At 44.2% G+C, this 17,808-nt stretch overlaps 1 protein-coding gene and 1 pseudogene across 1 annotated transcript in view; one reads left to right on the top strand and one right to left on the bottom strand.

Moving 5' to 3' along the window:
- Positions 1-17,808, bottom strand: part of WDR88 (WD repeat domain 88) — a 50,757-nt gene that overhangs the window by 19,392 nt on the left and 13,557 nt on the right. The window contains exons 3-6 of the mRNA XM_006887874.1: positions 14,264-14,352; positions 10,907-10,970; positions 7,679-7,817; positions 6,015-6,144 (exon numbers count right to left, since the gene is read on the bottom strand). Coding sequence (XP_006887936.1) covers positions 6,015-6,144; positions 7,679-7,817; positions 10,907-10,970; positions 14,264-14,352 — 422 coding nt within the window. The remainder of the gene's footprint in view (positions 1-6,014; positions 6,145-7,678; positions 7,818-10,906; positions 10,971-14,263; positions 14,353-17,808) is intronic.
- LOC102859284 lies at positions 681-5,014 on the top strand (annotated as a pseudogene).

Here is a 17,808-nt window from a genome sequence, read left to right as displayed (position 1 = left end):
TATGAGGTGGATTGATTCAGTGACTGGGATAATCGGGATGGGAGTGTCAGAGACAGTGTGATTGGCACAGGACAGAGCAGAGTTTAGGGCTGTTGTAAATAGCGTCACTATGAGTTGCAAGCGACTCGACGGCACATAACAAACAACAACAACAACAATATTTTCTTGCTAAAATCTACATTTGCAGAAAAATTACAAATTTGAGGAAATCAAATGCACACCAAGAAAAATCATGATGAGTCCAGAAGACATTATGATATATCTGTTACAAAAGGATAAATAGTGCATAAAACCACTGTTACAATAATAGGATGGTTGGGGGATGGGGAGTGGGAGAGCAGGAGAAGAATGTATAAGCAATGAACACTGGGGCGGGTGAAAGGAAGGACAATCTGCCAGGAATAGCCAATTAGACATCATGTAGATAATTAAGAACCTGGAACAGGCCAAGCGTTACAAAGTGAATTGGGAGAGGGAAAGGGAGGAAAAATGTATGTGGATGGATGAATGAATGAAAAGAACAATCTCTTTGTGGATTCTCACAAAATTCACAGTTTTAAAAGAGAGAAGAAATGGCAATTGGTTGTATGGAAGTGGGCTGTATTTGAAACTGTTATATGAACACCTACTGTACCCTATACCTCATACCCAGAACCTCATTTGTGTGTGCATCTTGTGCAATGTCCCCAGTGGGGCGAGTGTCCAGTAAGTGCCTCAACTCACAGGAGAAGCTCCCAGGGGGACATGATTGTGTTTTCCTGTATGAAGCAGTTGTCACTAATGAAATGACCCAATGAGAGACTCTACAGGGGGGCAGGTAATTTACTTGTCCATAAGCTTTATGTCAAAACCAAAAGTCTCCAACACCCTTGACAAAGCTGTCTTTACAGGATGAACATAAAGTCCAAAAGCCAATTTGAAGAGGGTCAGGATGTCCTAGCTAGATAGTCAGATGACTAGAGCTGCTTTATTCTATTTGTATATAGTTCTAAATCCTGGGTTCTCTGGAAGGACATCCTAACTTAATTTAAAAAAATGAGGAAGAAATAATTCACCTATTCAGGAGCGTCTGGAAGTGGGGGAACGGTCTGTACAATATGTCAAGAAGAGTATTCAGAAGTTTCCAATGAAACGGTTCTGTGTGATAAGTGTGACCAAGAATATCATCAACTGCGTCATAAACCTCATAATGAGTCCAGCTTGACTGATTCAGATGAAAAATGGCTCTGTCCACAGTGTGGTTTTGCAGCAACAACAAAGAGGGGTGGTACACTTAAGAAAGGACCAAATGAAGGGGGGAAAGTAAGGACCAAATGGCAAAGCATTGCAAGTCATGAAACTGACGTGACCCTAAAGCAGGGTAGACCTTGAATAGGATGCAGGTCATAGACCAATGTTCAGCACTGTTACTGTTATCGTGGAGACTCTGGAGACGGGTATTTAGAGGCTGCAGCGATGCAAATTTAACCAGTGGTTTCATGAAGCTTGCGTGCAATGCCTTCAAAAGCCAATGCTATTTGGAGACAGGTTTTACACATTTGTTTCCTCTGTCTGCAGTTCTGACCCAGAATACCTCAAGCACCTACCACTGCAATGGGTAGCTGTAGCACGCCTGTGCCTTTACAGCCTACGTGCTATTAATTTGATTCTGAACTTGGGCTCATGACATACATTAATGAAAACTAGACTAGATGACACACTGGAGAGTGGGAAGATACACCAAAATCCGAAAGATACGAGCGTGTTCTGGAGGCATGAAATGATTACAAGACTGTATTTATGTCTGGAAAGAAATAAAGAAGAAACATTTGGATTGCAAATTCATGTTCCTCCTTTGCCACCAAATATCATTTTCAAAGCAGAAAAAGAACCTGAAGGAACATCCCATGAAAAGGCAGAAAGGCATCCAAACCTCTGTCTGATTCAAGGAAGTAAGCAATGGCCTACAAAAACAAAACAAAACATAACAGGAAAGAAAACGTCTTTTTTGTTCATAGACAAGAAAAGGGATTCAAAAACCTACTGAGCCCCCTTGGATAAGGAATCCGTTTCAGAGAGCCCTACTTCAGGCTGACCTTGTTCCACACTGAGAACTGAGGGGACGGCACATTCATCTAACTCCTCAGATGTGGGCTTCGCACGGGCTTCCAGTGCAAACGAATCGACCTCGTCCAGCCTTTCCAGGCATTATGGATTATCCGTCTCCAGAAAAAGAACTCATACGGGAAGATCTTGGCCTGCTGCAATACCACATTAGAGGAGGAAAAGAGGCCATCTTCCAAGAACAACACTCCAGACTCAGAATTCAGAAATTATAAAAGATGATGATGGCAACAAAGATTATCTATTTCATGAACTCAGCACAGAGATTCTGAATAACTTAGCAGATCAGGACCTACAACTCGATCATCTTAAAAACTCCATTACCAACTATTTTGGTGTTGCAGGTGGAATAGCTTGTGGAATGACCCTAGATGGAAAGATGTGGTATCTTGTGGGACCGGAAGCAGTAACTGCAGGCTGACTGTTCACTGCACTCTCATTTCTGTAGCTACAATTAATTCAAAGCCCTAATGAAGGATCACTTTTTGTAGCTTTTCTTTCTTTTTCAAGTCTGTAGAATGCTTTTAAAGATAGGATATTAAAAATGATTCCAACTAAAAAAATAAAACTATAGAAAAAATCAGTATCTATGGATATTTCTCTTATTTATCTTCTTCATTATCATCATAACTGGAGCAACAGCAGAATGGAGTTTTGACACTTGCCTACTGCGGAAGGTGAGCCTTTTTCGCCTCACTATCACCACCCAGTGGCTCAGAGGGGTAGTGACCAGACCCTCCATAGTGCAGAGGGGAGGGCCCCACTGCCCCTCCCTCAGGCTGACATGGGTTTCCATGGAAATCCCTCTCAGTAGCACCACATGCTGAGAGGCCACCATGGGGCCAGCACTGAGCTGAGGATTCCTGTGTGTTAGTTATCTCATTCAGACCACGTGTCAGTCCCATGAGGTTTTTACTGTTAACTGTTGTCCCCAGGAGTTGGGCCGTGTTCAGAGGATTTTTGCCCTCATTCCAGGCCTTTCTTCCTGATCCATCGTACTCCGGAAATTCCACTAAAACTAGTTCAGCATCAAAATACTATGGTACTGTTCTTGAGGTGCATGGGCAGAATAGAGCCGATTCAAGAGGCCTCTCACATGTTGTTGTTAGGTGCTGTCGAGTTGAATACGACCCATAGTAATTCTATGAACCCTGCCCTGTCCTGTACCATCCTCACATTTTCTGGCACATTCCAGACCATTGGAGCAGTCACTGTGTCAGTACATCTGGTTGAGGGTCTTCCTCTCTATCTCCGTCCCTCCACCTTTCCAAGTATGATGTCCCTCTCCAAAGAACAGCCTCTCCTAGCAACATGCCCAAAGTATATGAGACAAAGCTTTATTATCTTTGCCTCCAACGAGCATTCTGGCTGCACTTTCTCCGAGATGTATTAGTCTGTTCTTTTGGCAATCCATGAGATATTCAGTGCACTTCTCCAACACCACAGCTCAAAGACATCATTTCTTCTGTTATCCTTAGTCCTTGTCCAGCTCTCAGATGTATAAAAAGAGACTGAAAAGACCATGGCATGAATTTGGAGCACCTTAGTCCTCAAACTGACATCATTGCTCCTCAGTAATTTGGAAAGGTCACTGATTTGTAGACTTTCCCAGTGCAATATGTCTCCTGATCTCCTGACTGCTGCTATCAAGGGTGTTGATTGTGAATCCAAGTAAAATGGAATTGTTAACAACTTCAATCTTTTCTCTATCATGATGTTGCCTATTGGTCCAGTGGTAAGAATTTTTGTTTTCTTGATGTTGAGATGCAGTGCATACTGAAGGCTGCAATCTTTCATCTTCTGCAACAAGCACTTCCAGTTCTCACTTGCAGCAAGCAGGGTTGTGTCATCTGCATAATGTAGGTCTTCCTCAGATCTTGATGCCACATTCTTCTTCATAGAGTCCAGCTTCTTGAATAACATATTTAGCATTCAGATTGAATAGGTATGGAGACAGGCTACAATTCAAAACACACAATCTTTCTTCATTTTAAACCATGTAATGTTCTGGCCCAGACTACAGAAAGAGTGGGTCAGGGAGGGTTATTGGGGGCTTGTCTACATTCGAGACCTGTAGCCAGCAGCGATGAACTTCCCCTTCTATGTCCCAGTTCATTAAATGCTTCCATTTCTTAGGCAATGCTAACAATTCACTTTCTTTCCCCCATGAGGTTGTAAATATTTTTTTTAAATGTTTTTCTCTTAACTGAGATTTTAATGAAAGTTTATAGAGAACTTGGATTTCCATTCATTCACTGTTGCACATTTTTCTCCTGACCACCCCACCACCACCACCAAGTTCACTTTTCTCTTTGAGAAAAATTCTTTTATTGCTGCATCATTTCCTCCTTCACCCCCGGACCCAGTCCACCTTGCTATTCAGCTCTTATTCTGGATTACTGTCATGCACATAATACCTAATCATATATCCCTTTTAAACAGTTCTTTCCCTCATCTGCTTCAATGCGGTGTACATTATTTATCCCTCTTTTCTTAGTTTCTGCCCAATCCCCATGTCAGTCTTGTTTTTAACAGTGGAATTATGCAATCTTTGTCCTGTTGTAACTGAGATCTTTCACTCAGCATACTGTCCTCCAGGGTCACCTATTTTGTATAGTATTTTATGAGTTCCTTGTTTTTCAATGCAGCATAGTATTCCATTGTGTGAATATACCACACCTTCTCTATCCATTTGTTTGTTGATAAAATTCACATTTTTAAAAGACACTTTACATAATGTTTTCCAGCATTGGTAAGCATGAAAACAAATGCATGTGACTTCATCCTGACACTACTGCTGCTGTATCCCCTGAGCCTCTTTCCTTTTGCCTGTCTCCAGCCACCTGGTAGCACCCAGGCAAAAACTGGAGATGCCTCCATGCAGGTGCTGGCTCACAAGCTAAAGGTGTAAGTTTAAAGTGCTATGGATTAAATGGCATGCCCCTAAAATATGAGTCAACATGCCTACACCATGATTCTCGGTATTATATAATAATCTGTTTTGTGATCAGATGCAATTACCCTTTATGTTGTAAATCTTAACTTCTACTATGTTAATAAGGCAGAGTTTGTGGAATTTATGCTCTTGTGGCAGGATGCAAGCTATAGGATCAGTCGCTCTCCTTTGAGATACTAAAGTGAGGGAAGCCGAATATCAAATTTAATAATAGTAGACCAAATGCTGTATCAGGAAATGAGGGAGGCTTAATACAAGCTGAAGTTCACCTTGTGGCACTAAGGTGTTCCCTAAGAGTCAACATTGTTCTTAGTTTATATCAACTTAATCCCTCCCTCCTGAGATTAGCATAAAGAGGAACATGGCCTTATCTGCAAAAGACTTCACCATTATCCTTTGTTTTTGTTTTGTACTTCCTTATGATTTTACTTTGTTTACCATCCATCATGGGAACTTTGGCTCCCTGTTTTTCACACTCTCTGTTCTTTATCACTCCTGGTAGTCTGTCTCATTATTAATAATTATAAAAATACTTTACCCTCAGTCTGCAACACAAAAGAGATTAAGCATGCAAGCAGAAAGGAAGACTTAGAGAGTCAGTCCTCAGTACCAGCAAGAAAGAAGAGCCAGAAGTAGAGAAAGCCCTTTGGCCCCACGGTTACTATATACTGAACTTCCTAGATCTGGGAAAAGACTGATGCCAAGATGCATGAAGACTTAAAGAATGCCCAGCTTACAGGTTTTTAAAGGAGAGAAGGTCCTTCCTTCAGAATTGACAGAGAAAGGAGACAAGGACCTCTCCCTAGAGCCGGCGCCCTAGACTCCTAGGCTCCAAATCCATGAGAATGCTCGATAACTAGGACCAAGTGTACGTGCCAAACACACGGGGGCAACTGGGACATCTTCCCACCTCCTCATTGCTGCATGAACCCCAGCATCCCTGACCCCTCCTCACTTTGTGATGGTGAGCAGTGTGGCCTGGGATATAAGGTCCCAAATCTTGATGGTCCTGTCCGATGAGACGGAAGCTATCTTCTGGCTGTTGTGGTCAAAGCAGCATGCTGTTATCAACCTTTCGTGGTGATCTGAAACGGGGAAACAACCCATTAGTATACATTTCACATCCAGCACCTCGTGTGCTTCCTGTGGTCTGGAATGCTCACAACCCCCTCGGTCAGCATCCGCATCACAGAAACATGATCTTTGTTTCTACAGGGAACTATTCACAACTATTCCCTGGGTACCTGCTATGTGTCAGGCTTTAAACAGTGATGTTGTCAAACCTGCTCCCTCCCCCAGCAGAACTCTTGGTCTGACAGAGGAGATGCACTTGGGCAGGCAGCTTCCCGCGAGCATGCACAGGGAGTATAGTCTGAGAAGTGGAAATATGGCAGCCAGTGGGTGCCTCCTCCAAACTTGAGGAGGTCAAAGAAAGGACCTATAGCTTAGCAAGAGAGGTGTAGGGGTGGAATGCAGAGAAGAAATCTACATGCAGAAGGAACCACGTATGCAAATGCCCAGAGATGAAGCTGAGCACAGAAAAGCATGATGTGCAGCTGGAACTTGAAGGATGAGTACGGGGAGACACAGGAAGTAAAAGAGGTGGGATGTGAGAAGTACCGGTCACGGCTTCATGTTGAGGAAAAAGTAAATAGAAAGGACATAGGGGAAGTAGTGCATGTGTGTCTAAGCGCCAACTCACCGAGTTAGAGGAAGCCCCCCAGCAGGCCATGCATTGTTAATAAGAGGTGGTGAAGCGTGAACACCCCCATGGGCTGCCCCAAGAACAGACGAATCTGTCTTGGACGAAGAGCAGCCAGGGTGCTCCTTGGAGGTGAGGATAGTAAAACGTAGACTCATAGGCTTTGGGCATGTTGTTAGGGGGATCAGTCTTTGGAAAAGGACATTAGGCTGAGGGTCAGTAAATCGAGACAGACTGACACAGTGACTGAAAGAAGGGCTTGCACATGGTGAAGATGTCGACGATGGGGCAAGACAGCATGAGGCTTCAATCTGCGCTTTGAAGGACTTGTCGACTCAATGGCCCCTAAGACTACCAGTAGTGAAGAGACAGGACCGGGTAGAAGGCTCTCACCTTTTTTTTTACTTTACATGTCATCAATTTTTTTTTACATTGACTATGTAGTCTGTTTAAACTTTTTATTTTGAGATCACTGTCGATTCACACAGATAAAAGGAATAATACAGAGACCCTGTATGTCCTTATCCTCAAATTCTCCCAATGATAATATCTTACATAATGACAGTACAGTATCGTCAACTAGGAGCACAATGACTATGTCTTTAAGGTTTAAATATGCAGGTAAAAATGTGAAGAAGGCTGACTCTCCGCTCACTAGATAATTAGATTTTACAGGGCGACATTAAATTGGAAAGGAATAAGATTTCATTATTATAAGTAGGAGACTGAATGGAAGTTAAAGAGAATCAGTCTTGGAAAAAATAGATATATTTTATGCATCTATACTCCAAATGTAATGCTGTGGCTTATAGTATGACAGTTTCACAAAACAAAGCAATCAGAAGTCATTGTCAGTCAAAGGTCAAGTGGCTGTTACCATGGCAAAGGGAACACGTGGGAAGTCTGGGTGGCTTCACCTTTGACGAGCGACACAGTGCAGATGTTGACCGCATCCATTACACAGAAGCCATGATTCACGTCCAGGGCAGACACCACATATTTACCATCAGGAGACAACTTACAGGAGACGATGAAGTTTTCATGCTTGACATTCCACTGAAATGGACCAACAATCTAAAGGTTGCCTTCTTTCTGTGGTGATTTTTATGATCACCAATATAGCCTTTCTAAAATGATAAAAATGCTATGTGCATTATCCACTATCGTAGACACCAGTCGCAGTGACCGCCAAGCACTCATAATGTTGCCAGCACATACTGACACTTAATTTTTAAGGTTCATTTTAATGGATTACTTCTAGTTAATAATTCCAATGTTTTCTCTTTACCCTTATATGAAGGAGACCACACCAGTTTTTGGGGACAAATGAACAAGGACAGACACACAGCAGAATTGCTGGAAGGTTCTAGTAATGGTCTGGTTTATTGCTGTTCAGTGGGTTTTTTGTTTGTTTTCACTTTGTTTTATTATTATTATTATTAATTTTAATGAAAATTTCCAGAGACTTTGGATTTCCATTCATTCATTGTTGCACTTTTCTCCCTGCCCACCCCTCCCCACCCAGTACACTCTTCTCTTTGAAAAGTAAAAGAAAAATTCTTTCATTGTTTTACAATCCCTCCCCATAGGGCCACTCTTTATGCAGCCTTCGTTCTGGACTCCTGTCATGACAAAAATACCTAATCACATATCCCTTTTAAATAGTTTTCTCCCTCATCTGTTTCAGTGCAATAAACACTGTTTATCTCATCTTTCTCCATCTCCTCCTAACCCAGATGTCAATCCCATTTTACAGCAGTGGCACTATGCAGTGTTTGTCCTTTTGTGACTAAGATATTTCACTCCTCAATGTCTGTCTTCTACCTGGTATCATGGACAAGACACTACTCTCTCAGTTCCTTCAGCAGCTCTGTGGCCCCCCGGCGAGACTGATAGCCAACAACAAGAAGGTGACGATTAATTACTCATTTCCAAAAATGTAGGAAATCGAAAACTTTCTGGGCATTAAACATTATGGTATTACCACTCATGGTATTACCTTTAGGGAGCTGTGGTGGCTTAGTGGTAAGGAGCTACATTTCCAACCCAAAGGCATGCAGTTCAAATCCACCAGCTGCTCATGGGAGAAAGATGGGCAGTCTCTTCCTGTGTGATTAACTGCCTCTGAAAACCCACCAGAGGGTCAGCTATGGGTCAGTACTAACTCGATGGCACAAAACAACAACAAGCATTGTGACAGTGTTCAAATAGCACCACAAATTCTGCAACCATGTCCCCTCTAAAAGGCAGAAACTATTTTACCTGCCTGTGAATGTGAGCTGGGTTTAGAGACTTTCTTCTAATCAATAAAAGGCTTACATACTGTATAATCTCAGTAAATGAGAAGTCTAGAACAGACAGCTGCATGGAAAGAACCGTTTACTAGTGATTACCAAGGGTTAGGGGAAGGGGAACTAGGAAGTTGTTGTTTAAGATAAAATGGATTGTGAAGAGAAAAACAATCGAGTATCATTGTCCCTGTGGGTAATGAACATACTATCACTAAAGAAAGAAAGAAGACACAAAGGTACAAAAATGCAGTCCACAGCAGACACATAGGCAGGCTGAGCAGACACGCACGGAGATGAGAATTAAAGAGAACAACAGAAAAAGTGTGATTACATTATGGCCATTGTAATTGATGTTATGAAACAAAATGTGTATGAAATACCAGTTGACTTCATACACTTTCAATTATAATAAAAAAGAACTCTGTGGAGAATATTTCCACTCTGACGCACATGGATCACCATGACCAGTAACACTGCAAAAACAATTACAATGAGCTTCTGTTTGGGGTGATGAAAAGTCTTTGGAACTGAGTAGTGGGGATGGCTAGACAACATGGTTAATACAATTAACTTCGCTGAACTAATGACAAAGTTAAAAATTGTTGAACTTTTTTGTTTAGCTTGATTAAGTGGAAATATTTTTTTGTATTTATTTTGCCACAATAAAACCCATTTTTAAAAATATGGCAAAAGTGGCAGTTTGTGACTAGGTCATAAGAGGCTTGGCTTCATCCTTGCTCTTTCTTGGATCCCTCGCTCTGGGAAGCAACCAGTCAGTTAACAGCCATGTCCTCGTTCAGCAGCCATTTGGAAGGAGCCACATGGCTGAGGGTCTGAGGTACCAACAGCCATGGGAGGGAGCCACTGTGGAAGGGATCCTATCAAGCTTTCAGATGGCCTCTACCATCTTGACTTTGACCTCATGATAGATTTGAGCCCTCTGCTCCTAGATTCCAAGCCACCAGAAACTTAGTGAAATAATGACTGTTCATGGTTTTAAACTACCTGATTATAGTAGCTTATCAAGTAATAGTAGGTAAGTAATTCTGCCATATGGTTGAGGCATTGGTCTGGAGCACAGTATGCCACCAGTCTACACCACCAGACCTACTTAAATGATTGTTAACTTGGGGTTGGAGGAAATCAGAGGCCAAAATAGGTAAACTCTGTAGGTAGCCTTGTGGTAAAGAGTTGTACTGTCAAACTTAAAGCAGGTAGTTCAACTCTACCAGTTAGTGCTTCTCAGGAGAAGGATGGGCACTCTCCTCCCATGTGATTTACTGCCTCTGAAATCCCACTGGAGGGTCAGCTAGGGCTTCCAACTCATTAGTACCCAACAGAAAACAGTGGTCGCTTCAGGATGGAAAGAGAACAGGTTGAGAAGACTCAGGAATTTCAAGCTTTAGCCACAGGGTCTTGACCCCATCTTGGCCTCATTCCTGGCCTAATCAAATCAGAGGTCCCTCAGGAGAGGGTTCCTGTGCCTGGACAGTTGCCCCAGTCCAGAATGCCATGCTCTCTCATTTCTGTGTATCCAAACCCCATAGTGTCGAGGACTCTCCTTCACAGGCTCGTTATGAGTCGCCTGCGACTCCATGGCATTTAACAACAACAACATTCAGTCCTTGTTCTTCCTGTTGTAAGACGTTTTCCTTCCCCAATCATACCCCCATGGATTGCATCTTCCTAAACTGTAGCTCCGTAAGCAGTGGCTACTTAGGGTGCTGTGGACAGGTCACATCTTGGATTTGTGATAAAATGCTCCTTTCCTCAAAGCCTGGGGCTCGTTATCTACCTTCAGCCCATGCCCACCTCCAGGACTGCTGACTCCCACTGCGGGCAGAACATACGTACCAGCTGTGTTCCCGTCTCAAGGTCCCACACCCTGATTGTTTTGTCATAGGAAGCTGCAAGGATTCTGCAGATAAAGGCACAACATAGGCTTTTAATAACAACAGCAATTCTTTATGCCCATCGTTTCCATTCTTCATAGAAAATGTGTGTCTTTTAAAATCAAGAGTGTAATTCCCTAATCTTTGACACAGTGACTGCAGCAATGGGCTGTGTATGTGAGAGATGATGAGGATGGCGCAGGACAGGACAGGGTTCAGATCTGTTGTTCAAAGCATTTCTATGAGTCGTACCTGACTCAGTGACAAATCAGCAATCTTCTGGAAATGTTCAAGGAAATCCATTGTGTGAAAATACTTTTAAAGTATTGCTTAGGAGAGTTCTGGAAACCTAATCCACAGACCCAAAGGCCTCACCTCACTTTACAGAAAAAAAAAGATGGGCAATCTCCTCCTGTGCAATGTACAGCCCTGGACACACATGGCCTTGAGAGAGACTGAGGTATTGATATAAGATGAAGGTGATCACCATTATTGGATAAAGAGGGTTGATTCATTCTCACCTGCCCTCTAAATAGGTCCCCACCAAAAATTCCCCTCTCCCCAGGAAAGGTTCAGCGTGAACCTGACCTCTGTAACAAGGTGGTTCTTTGAGTCCCTCTGGGCACTGACGGGTCTTGCTTCCATTCTTCAGAGACCTCACCAGAACCCTGGATGGGGCCTATGTGATATGGACAGGAGATCCGATCATGAACAGAGCTGTGAGCCCTAACTCTGTTTATTTCCACACAACTCAACTCATTGCTCTCAAATTGGAACTGACTCATAGCTAACCCTTCAGTGGGCTTCCAGAGGCTGTAAATCAAAGGAGAGGAAACTGCCCATCTTCCTCCCGTGGAGCAGTGGATTTGAACCACTTGCCTTTGGAGTAGCAGTGCAACTCCTTACCTCTAGGCCACCAGAAGCTGCTTTGAAGGAAATAGCAAAAAATAAGGCCCCCGGAATAGATGGTATACCAACTGACGTATTTCAGCTAACAGATGCTGCCGTGAATGTGCTCACCAAGTTATGCCAAGAAATCTGGAGAACAACCACTTGGCCAACTGACTGGAAGAGGTCAATATTTGTTCCCATCCCAAAGAAGGGCAACCCAACTGAGTGTGGAAACTACAGAACAATAACATTGATTTCATATGCAAGCAAGATTCTACTGAAGATTATCCAAAAACGACTGGAACAGTACATCAGCAGAGAACTGCCAGAAGTCCAGGCTGAGTTTAGAAGGGGTTGTGGTACTAGGGATATTGTAGCTGATGTTAGATTGATCTTAGCTGAAAGCAGAGAATACCAGAAGAATGTCTATCTGTGTTTCATTGATTATGCAAAGGCATTTGACTGCGTGGATCATAACAAACTGTGGCTGACTCTGAGAAGAATGGGAATCCCAGAACATTTAATCATGCTAATGCGAAACCTATACTTGGACCAAGAGGCAGTCGTCAGAACAGAGCAGGGCAACACTGCATGGTTCAAAATTGGGAAGGGTGAAGGCCAGGGATGTGTCCTGTCTCCATACCTTTTCAACCTGTATGCAGAGCAGATTATCCAAGAGGCAGGGCTCTATGAGGAGAGGCGTGGCGTTAGGATTGGTGGATGATTTATCAACAATCTGCGTTATGCAGATGACACAACCTTGCTCGCTGAAACTGAGGAGGACCTCATGCACTTACTGCAGAGGGTCAAGGACTGCAGCCTTCAGTATGGACTGAGGCTCAATGTCAAGAAGACAAAAATTCTCACCACTGGACCAATCAGTAGCATCAGGATGGATGGCGAAGAGATTGAGATTGTTCACAGCTTCGGTTTGCTCAGCTCCATGGTCAACACTCTTGGCACCAGTAGCCAGGAAATAAAAAAACGTATTGCGATGGGAAAGTCTGCGGTTAGGGACCTCTCCAAAATACTCAAGAGCAAGTGTCTCTCTGGAGACTAAGGTCCGCCTGATACAGGCTATGGTTTTTGCAATCACTTGTTATGCATCGGAGAGTTGGACAATGACTAGGGAGGACGGAAGGAGAATTGACGCCTTTGAGCTGTGGTGCTGGAGAAGAGTATTGAATGTACCATGGACTGCCAAGAAAACAAACAGATTCATCGTAGAGAGGATTAAACCAGGCTGCTCCTTGGAGGCAAGGATTCTGGGGCTTCGTCTGACATACTTTGGACATGTTGTAAGGAGAGACAGGTCTTTAGAGAGGGACATCATGCTGGGTAGAGTGGAGGGACAGCGCAGGAGGGGAAGACCCTCTATGAGGTGGATTGACTCGGTGACTGGGGTAATCGGGATGGGTGTGTCGGAGGCAATGAGATTGGCACAGGATAGAGCAGGGTTTAGGACTGTTGTACATAGGGTCGCTGTGAGTCGCAAACGACTCGACGGCACATAACAACAACAACACAACAAACTTACAACTCAGTACAAAGTAAGAGAACTATAACACAGTCATCTTCCTTAACCCTTCAGGCACTCAAATATCTTCTTTGATATTTACGGCTTTAAAGGTATCATTACTTCTATAAAGTGTTGTCTCGTTCAAGGGATCGCTACAGCTCAGAAGGCTGATGGTTCCCACTCCACTCACCTGTCTTCCCCTAGGGAAAGACAGCTCGTTTCATTCCAAAACATTTTCTGGCATGTCTAGTTAAAGAATATGTGTGTACCTTTGTCTTCTTATATTTCATGTTCCTGTAACAATGTTTATCCTCTCAGATGGATTTCCAATGAGACAAAGCCCCACGGAAGTTTTCATAAAAATACTTTTTCTAGCTGCTGCTCAGGTAGAAGTCAGTCCATTGAAAGGAGGTCCCTTTGCCGTTTGAGGGGAGTTCTGGTGGCTTCGTGAAGGCTTGTCTCACATTTTCATAAATGGATTTAAGCAAATGCATCCCAGAGGCCTCTCTCCCTGTGCCTCTGCCTCCCTGCCCTGACTCTTTGCAGGTGACAGGCCTGGGCAAGTCACCAGGACACCCTGGCTCCATCTCCCTCTGTGATATGAAGGCCTGGACGAAATCACTTCGGCTTCTCACCCCAACAACAGTCCTTTTATGTAATGAGAGGAAACAAACATCATGAAGAAAAGTTCAGTCGACGCATGCCATATCTTAGCACTTCAACTTTTTCTGGTGTTGGCACATCTATTTGCTTCTCAGAAAAAAAGAGGAGGAAAATGAAACGACAAGAAACAAAAGGAAGTGTGGTTCCTGTTTGCTTCGAACAAAAGGCCTGGTATCGGTATGCCTGGATTCTGACCTCCTCCCCTCTCTCCCCTTCCCGAAATGGGCAAAATGAGGGAAAGGTCACCTTCTGCTGTCAGCCGTGACGCTGCACTCTAAAACAGGAGCGTGGGCCGTCTGCTCAAAATCCCGAATCACCACTCCGTCAACAGCATCCTCAAGTAAACGAGATAGAGAGTGTCACTGTGGCAGTCACTGAAGGCGAACCTCGCTAACACGAGGTCTTGCCTGGTCTCCAGTGTAGAAGTAGAACTCTATGGTCCTATCCCACCCCCCATCCACTCAACTCAACAGGGTACAGGGATTTCCTAACATCGCTCAACAAGGGCAGAAAAGATTTTACCAACCCATGGCCTCAATGAAAAACTCCCCTCTCCCCTGAGCCCCAATTCCACAGCCACCAGATGGAAACTGGCTACTTTTGAGGCAGGGCTACAAACAAAAAGACACTTCAGAGACTAGCAATATGCTTCCAGAGCTTCAGTAAGTTCACACTCTTTGATCCAGAGAATCTACTCCACAGGGCCTCCTGAGTAAGCAGCATAGTCAAAGATCTCTGCATAATAGTCCTCATCCCATGTGGGCACATCCATGGTCACATGTACACTTGGCAGCTGATATTTTACATCTCTATTAGTACATGCTGAACTCTATCTGTGTTTATAGCAGAGTTAACAGGGTGCCAACTCAAGTGACCTTCTTAATCACACCTCCTACCCTGGAAGAATGAGTTCCTAGTTCATGGGCCTTCGGATCACAGGCTCAGGGGCCGTCAGAGCCAAATGACATAAAATCATCCACAAAGACCATGTTATGCATTCTACTCTGTGAGTAGCAGCTAGGAGCATAACGTTTTCAAGGAGTCATCAAAGGTACAACTATTGGTCTCTCCCTGCCCAGAACAAAGATAAGGGAAGAAAAGCAAAGATGTGTCGAAATAATTAGTCCAAAGGACTAACAGGCCATGCAAATATCAACCTCCATGACCCTGTGAACAGATCATCTAGATGGTTCCCAGCTACCTCCGCTGACCACCCTTAAAGAAATCACAGTCGAGGGTTCCAAACAGAGTGGACAGAAAATGATGCTCCTAAATTCAAACGCATAAAAATAGACGGGCTTACTTGCCTGGTAGAGACTAGTGGAACCCCTGAGACCCATCACCATTCTTCAAATCTGGAACAAAGCTCATCCTCATAGCTCAGCTGTCAGCCAAACAATAGACAGGTCTAGGTAGTGGACAGTAATGCCGGAGGAGGAGGGAGGGTCGGACAACCACGTGAAATAAAAAAGGCAGCTCAGAAGAGATAGAGCTCAGAAGACAGGAAGGGCTAGGGTATGAGGGTCAGTGGAAATGAGAAATCAAGGAAGAAAACAGAAGAATGTGGTTACACAGTGGCTATTGTCATTACTGTCCTAAAAAAAAAGTGTGTGAATGGTTGGAGAGACCAGGCGCTGAATGTCCCACAGGGCACAGATCTACAATGAACCTCGCCAACCGAGAGGAGACCAGAGAAGACCTTCACGTAGTGAGGCAGGAAGCACCCGGGCTCTGCCACTGTCCTGATTTCAGACTTCCCCAGAACGGGAGACAGCTCAGCTGATGGTACTTTGTTATAGCAGGTCTACAGAGCTCACAGCATTTCTTTTATATGTTTATGGGCTTTCCAAAGTAATCACAATGATCTCTAATTGTGAAAGGGGGCTTTCAAAATAATAAATCCGATGTTTGGGTTTAGGATACACTTGGGATCAGAGATGAGGCATTGGAGGGTTGGTACATGGGAGAGAAGAAAGGGGATTTTTTTTCTATTTTTTAATCTTTTTTTACTTTGTAATTTTCATTCTTTATTTATCAGATGCACTGTTTTTCAGACCAGATCCTTCCAATTTCCCTCACCCCCTCTCCAATTGTGCACCCCATGGTTAACCCCCCTCCCTCAATGCTTATCCCTCCACTTCCACCTTCCCCCAAGAGGGGATTCTTTTGTTGAGATAGTGAGACACAAGAACGTGTAGAGTTATAATTTAATCATCAACTGAGGGGAGAGTCACAGCTGGGGGTCCAGGAAGAGCCAGTAGAAGAGAAAGAAGAGAGAGAAGAGAACCGGAAAGGAGCAGGGAGGGCCCAGGGGAAACTGGTGTTATGGAGACGGGTGAAGAGGTGGAGGAAGGCAAGGGGAGGGCTGCAGGGGTGTGAGGACTGCCTGGAAAATGGGGCAGGGGGGCGTAGGGTTGAGCAAGCCAGGGATTGAAGATGGAACTCTCAGACTCATTTCCTGGGTTGGTGGAAAAAGAGGCAGAGGAAGTGAGGCGATGGTGGGGAACTGAGACCATGCCACTGGTCGATCACTCATCTTGGGATAACAACCAAAGTGACACTGACCAGTGGACACAGGTAGATACCCCCTTATAAACAAGAACTCATTGGAAAGAACCAGACAGAAACCTGTGTAAGTCTTTCCATGGGCACAAAAGAAGAATGAAGCAGGACAGATCTGAAGGTGGCAAAGCCAAATGCAAAGTCTGTGCGTGATGACAACTGGTGAGAAGTCCCTTTTCCCTGGGGATTCCTTGGCCACCCAGATGGTTGAGAAAGAACTTGCGGCTCTCAGAGAAACCAGCTCTTTTCTCAACAATATCACGAGGTAGAGGTCGGATTTTGTGAAGGGCAGGAGCAGAGAGAGGGAGTGGGTGCAAGTCAGGGTCTGGTAGAAGCCAGACAGACACACAGCTGGTCCTGGGAGACACGTGGAGGCTCAGGGAAGCACAGGAAGGTGTGTCACCACACGGTTGCACAGCTGGAGAATACCTAGTGTATGGCTTCAACCCATTTTGACAGTCCCCAGAGTCCTCTTGCCTGGTCTCCCTGGACTTGGCACCCATTGAGGACGCAGAATATGTTCCTCTAAGGTCAACTAGAGGGTGAGGGGCTATCCTGTACCCAGTTAGACAAACAGAACTTAAGAACTTCTCTGCCATGTCCTGCTCCTGCCCTTGAAGCCAAAAGAAATGGCCAGCGTCCGCGCTGACTGTCCATCCCTTACAGGCCAGTCCCAGGCCCAGTCACCTTCCTATCCACTCAAGCCTGGCCGTGTGGTCTCTGAGATAAAAGAAGGAGATCATGAAAAACAGAACAGCTAAGAGACCCCAGGGCAGACCCCAGCCAGAGACACATCTGGGACCTCCTCTAAAAAAAAGTAGAGGACGTCTAGTCCAGTGGTCTCTATCACCCACTCCCACACTTCCGAAGGGAATTGGCTGGCCACAGTTTAGCTAACTTCATGTTTCTGCCATCTTGACACCAGGGAAGCCCTCAGAGTCCTTTTAAACTGTGAGGATCCTTGTGTGTCCAGGAACTCAGTACTGGGGACTTTCCACATGTTGTTGTTGTTATGTGCTGTCGAGTCACCTGCGACTCATGGCGACCCTATGTACAACAGCTCTAAACTCAGCTCTGTCCTGTGCCAATCACACTGTCTCTGACACTCCCATCCCAATTATCCCAGTCACATGAGGTAACATTTTTTTAATTTTTAAAATTATCATTAATTTTAATGAAAGTTTACAGACTGAGGATTTCCATTCATTCATTGTTGCACTTTTCTCCCT

The sequence above is a fragment of the Elephantulus edwardii genome, unplaced genomic scaffold, assembly GCF_000299155.1.
Source record: "Elephantulus edwardii isolate Elephantulus edwardi_28Jun2011 unplaced genomic scaffold, EleEdw1.0 scaffold00062, whole genome shotgun sequence".
Lineage (NCBI taxonomy): Eukaryota > Metazoa > Chordata > Mammalia > Macroscelidea > Macroscelididae > Elephantulus > Elephantulus edwardii.
Note: the sequence above shows the minus strand (reverse complement) of the source record. Positions and strands in the feature narration are given on the sequence as shown.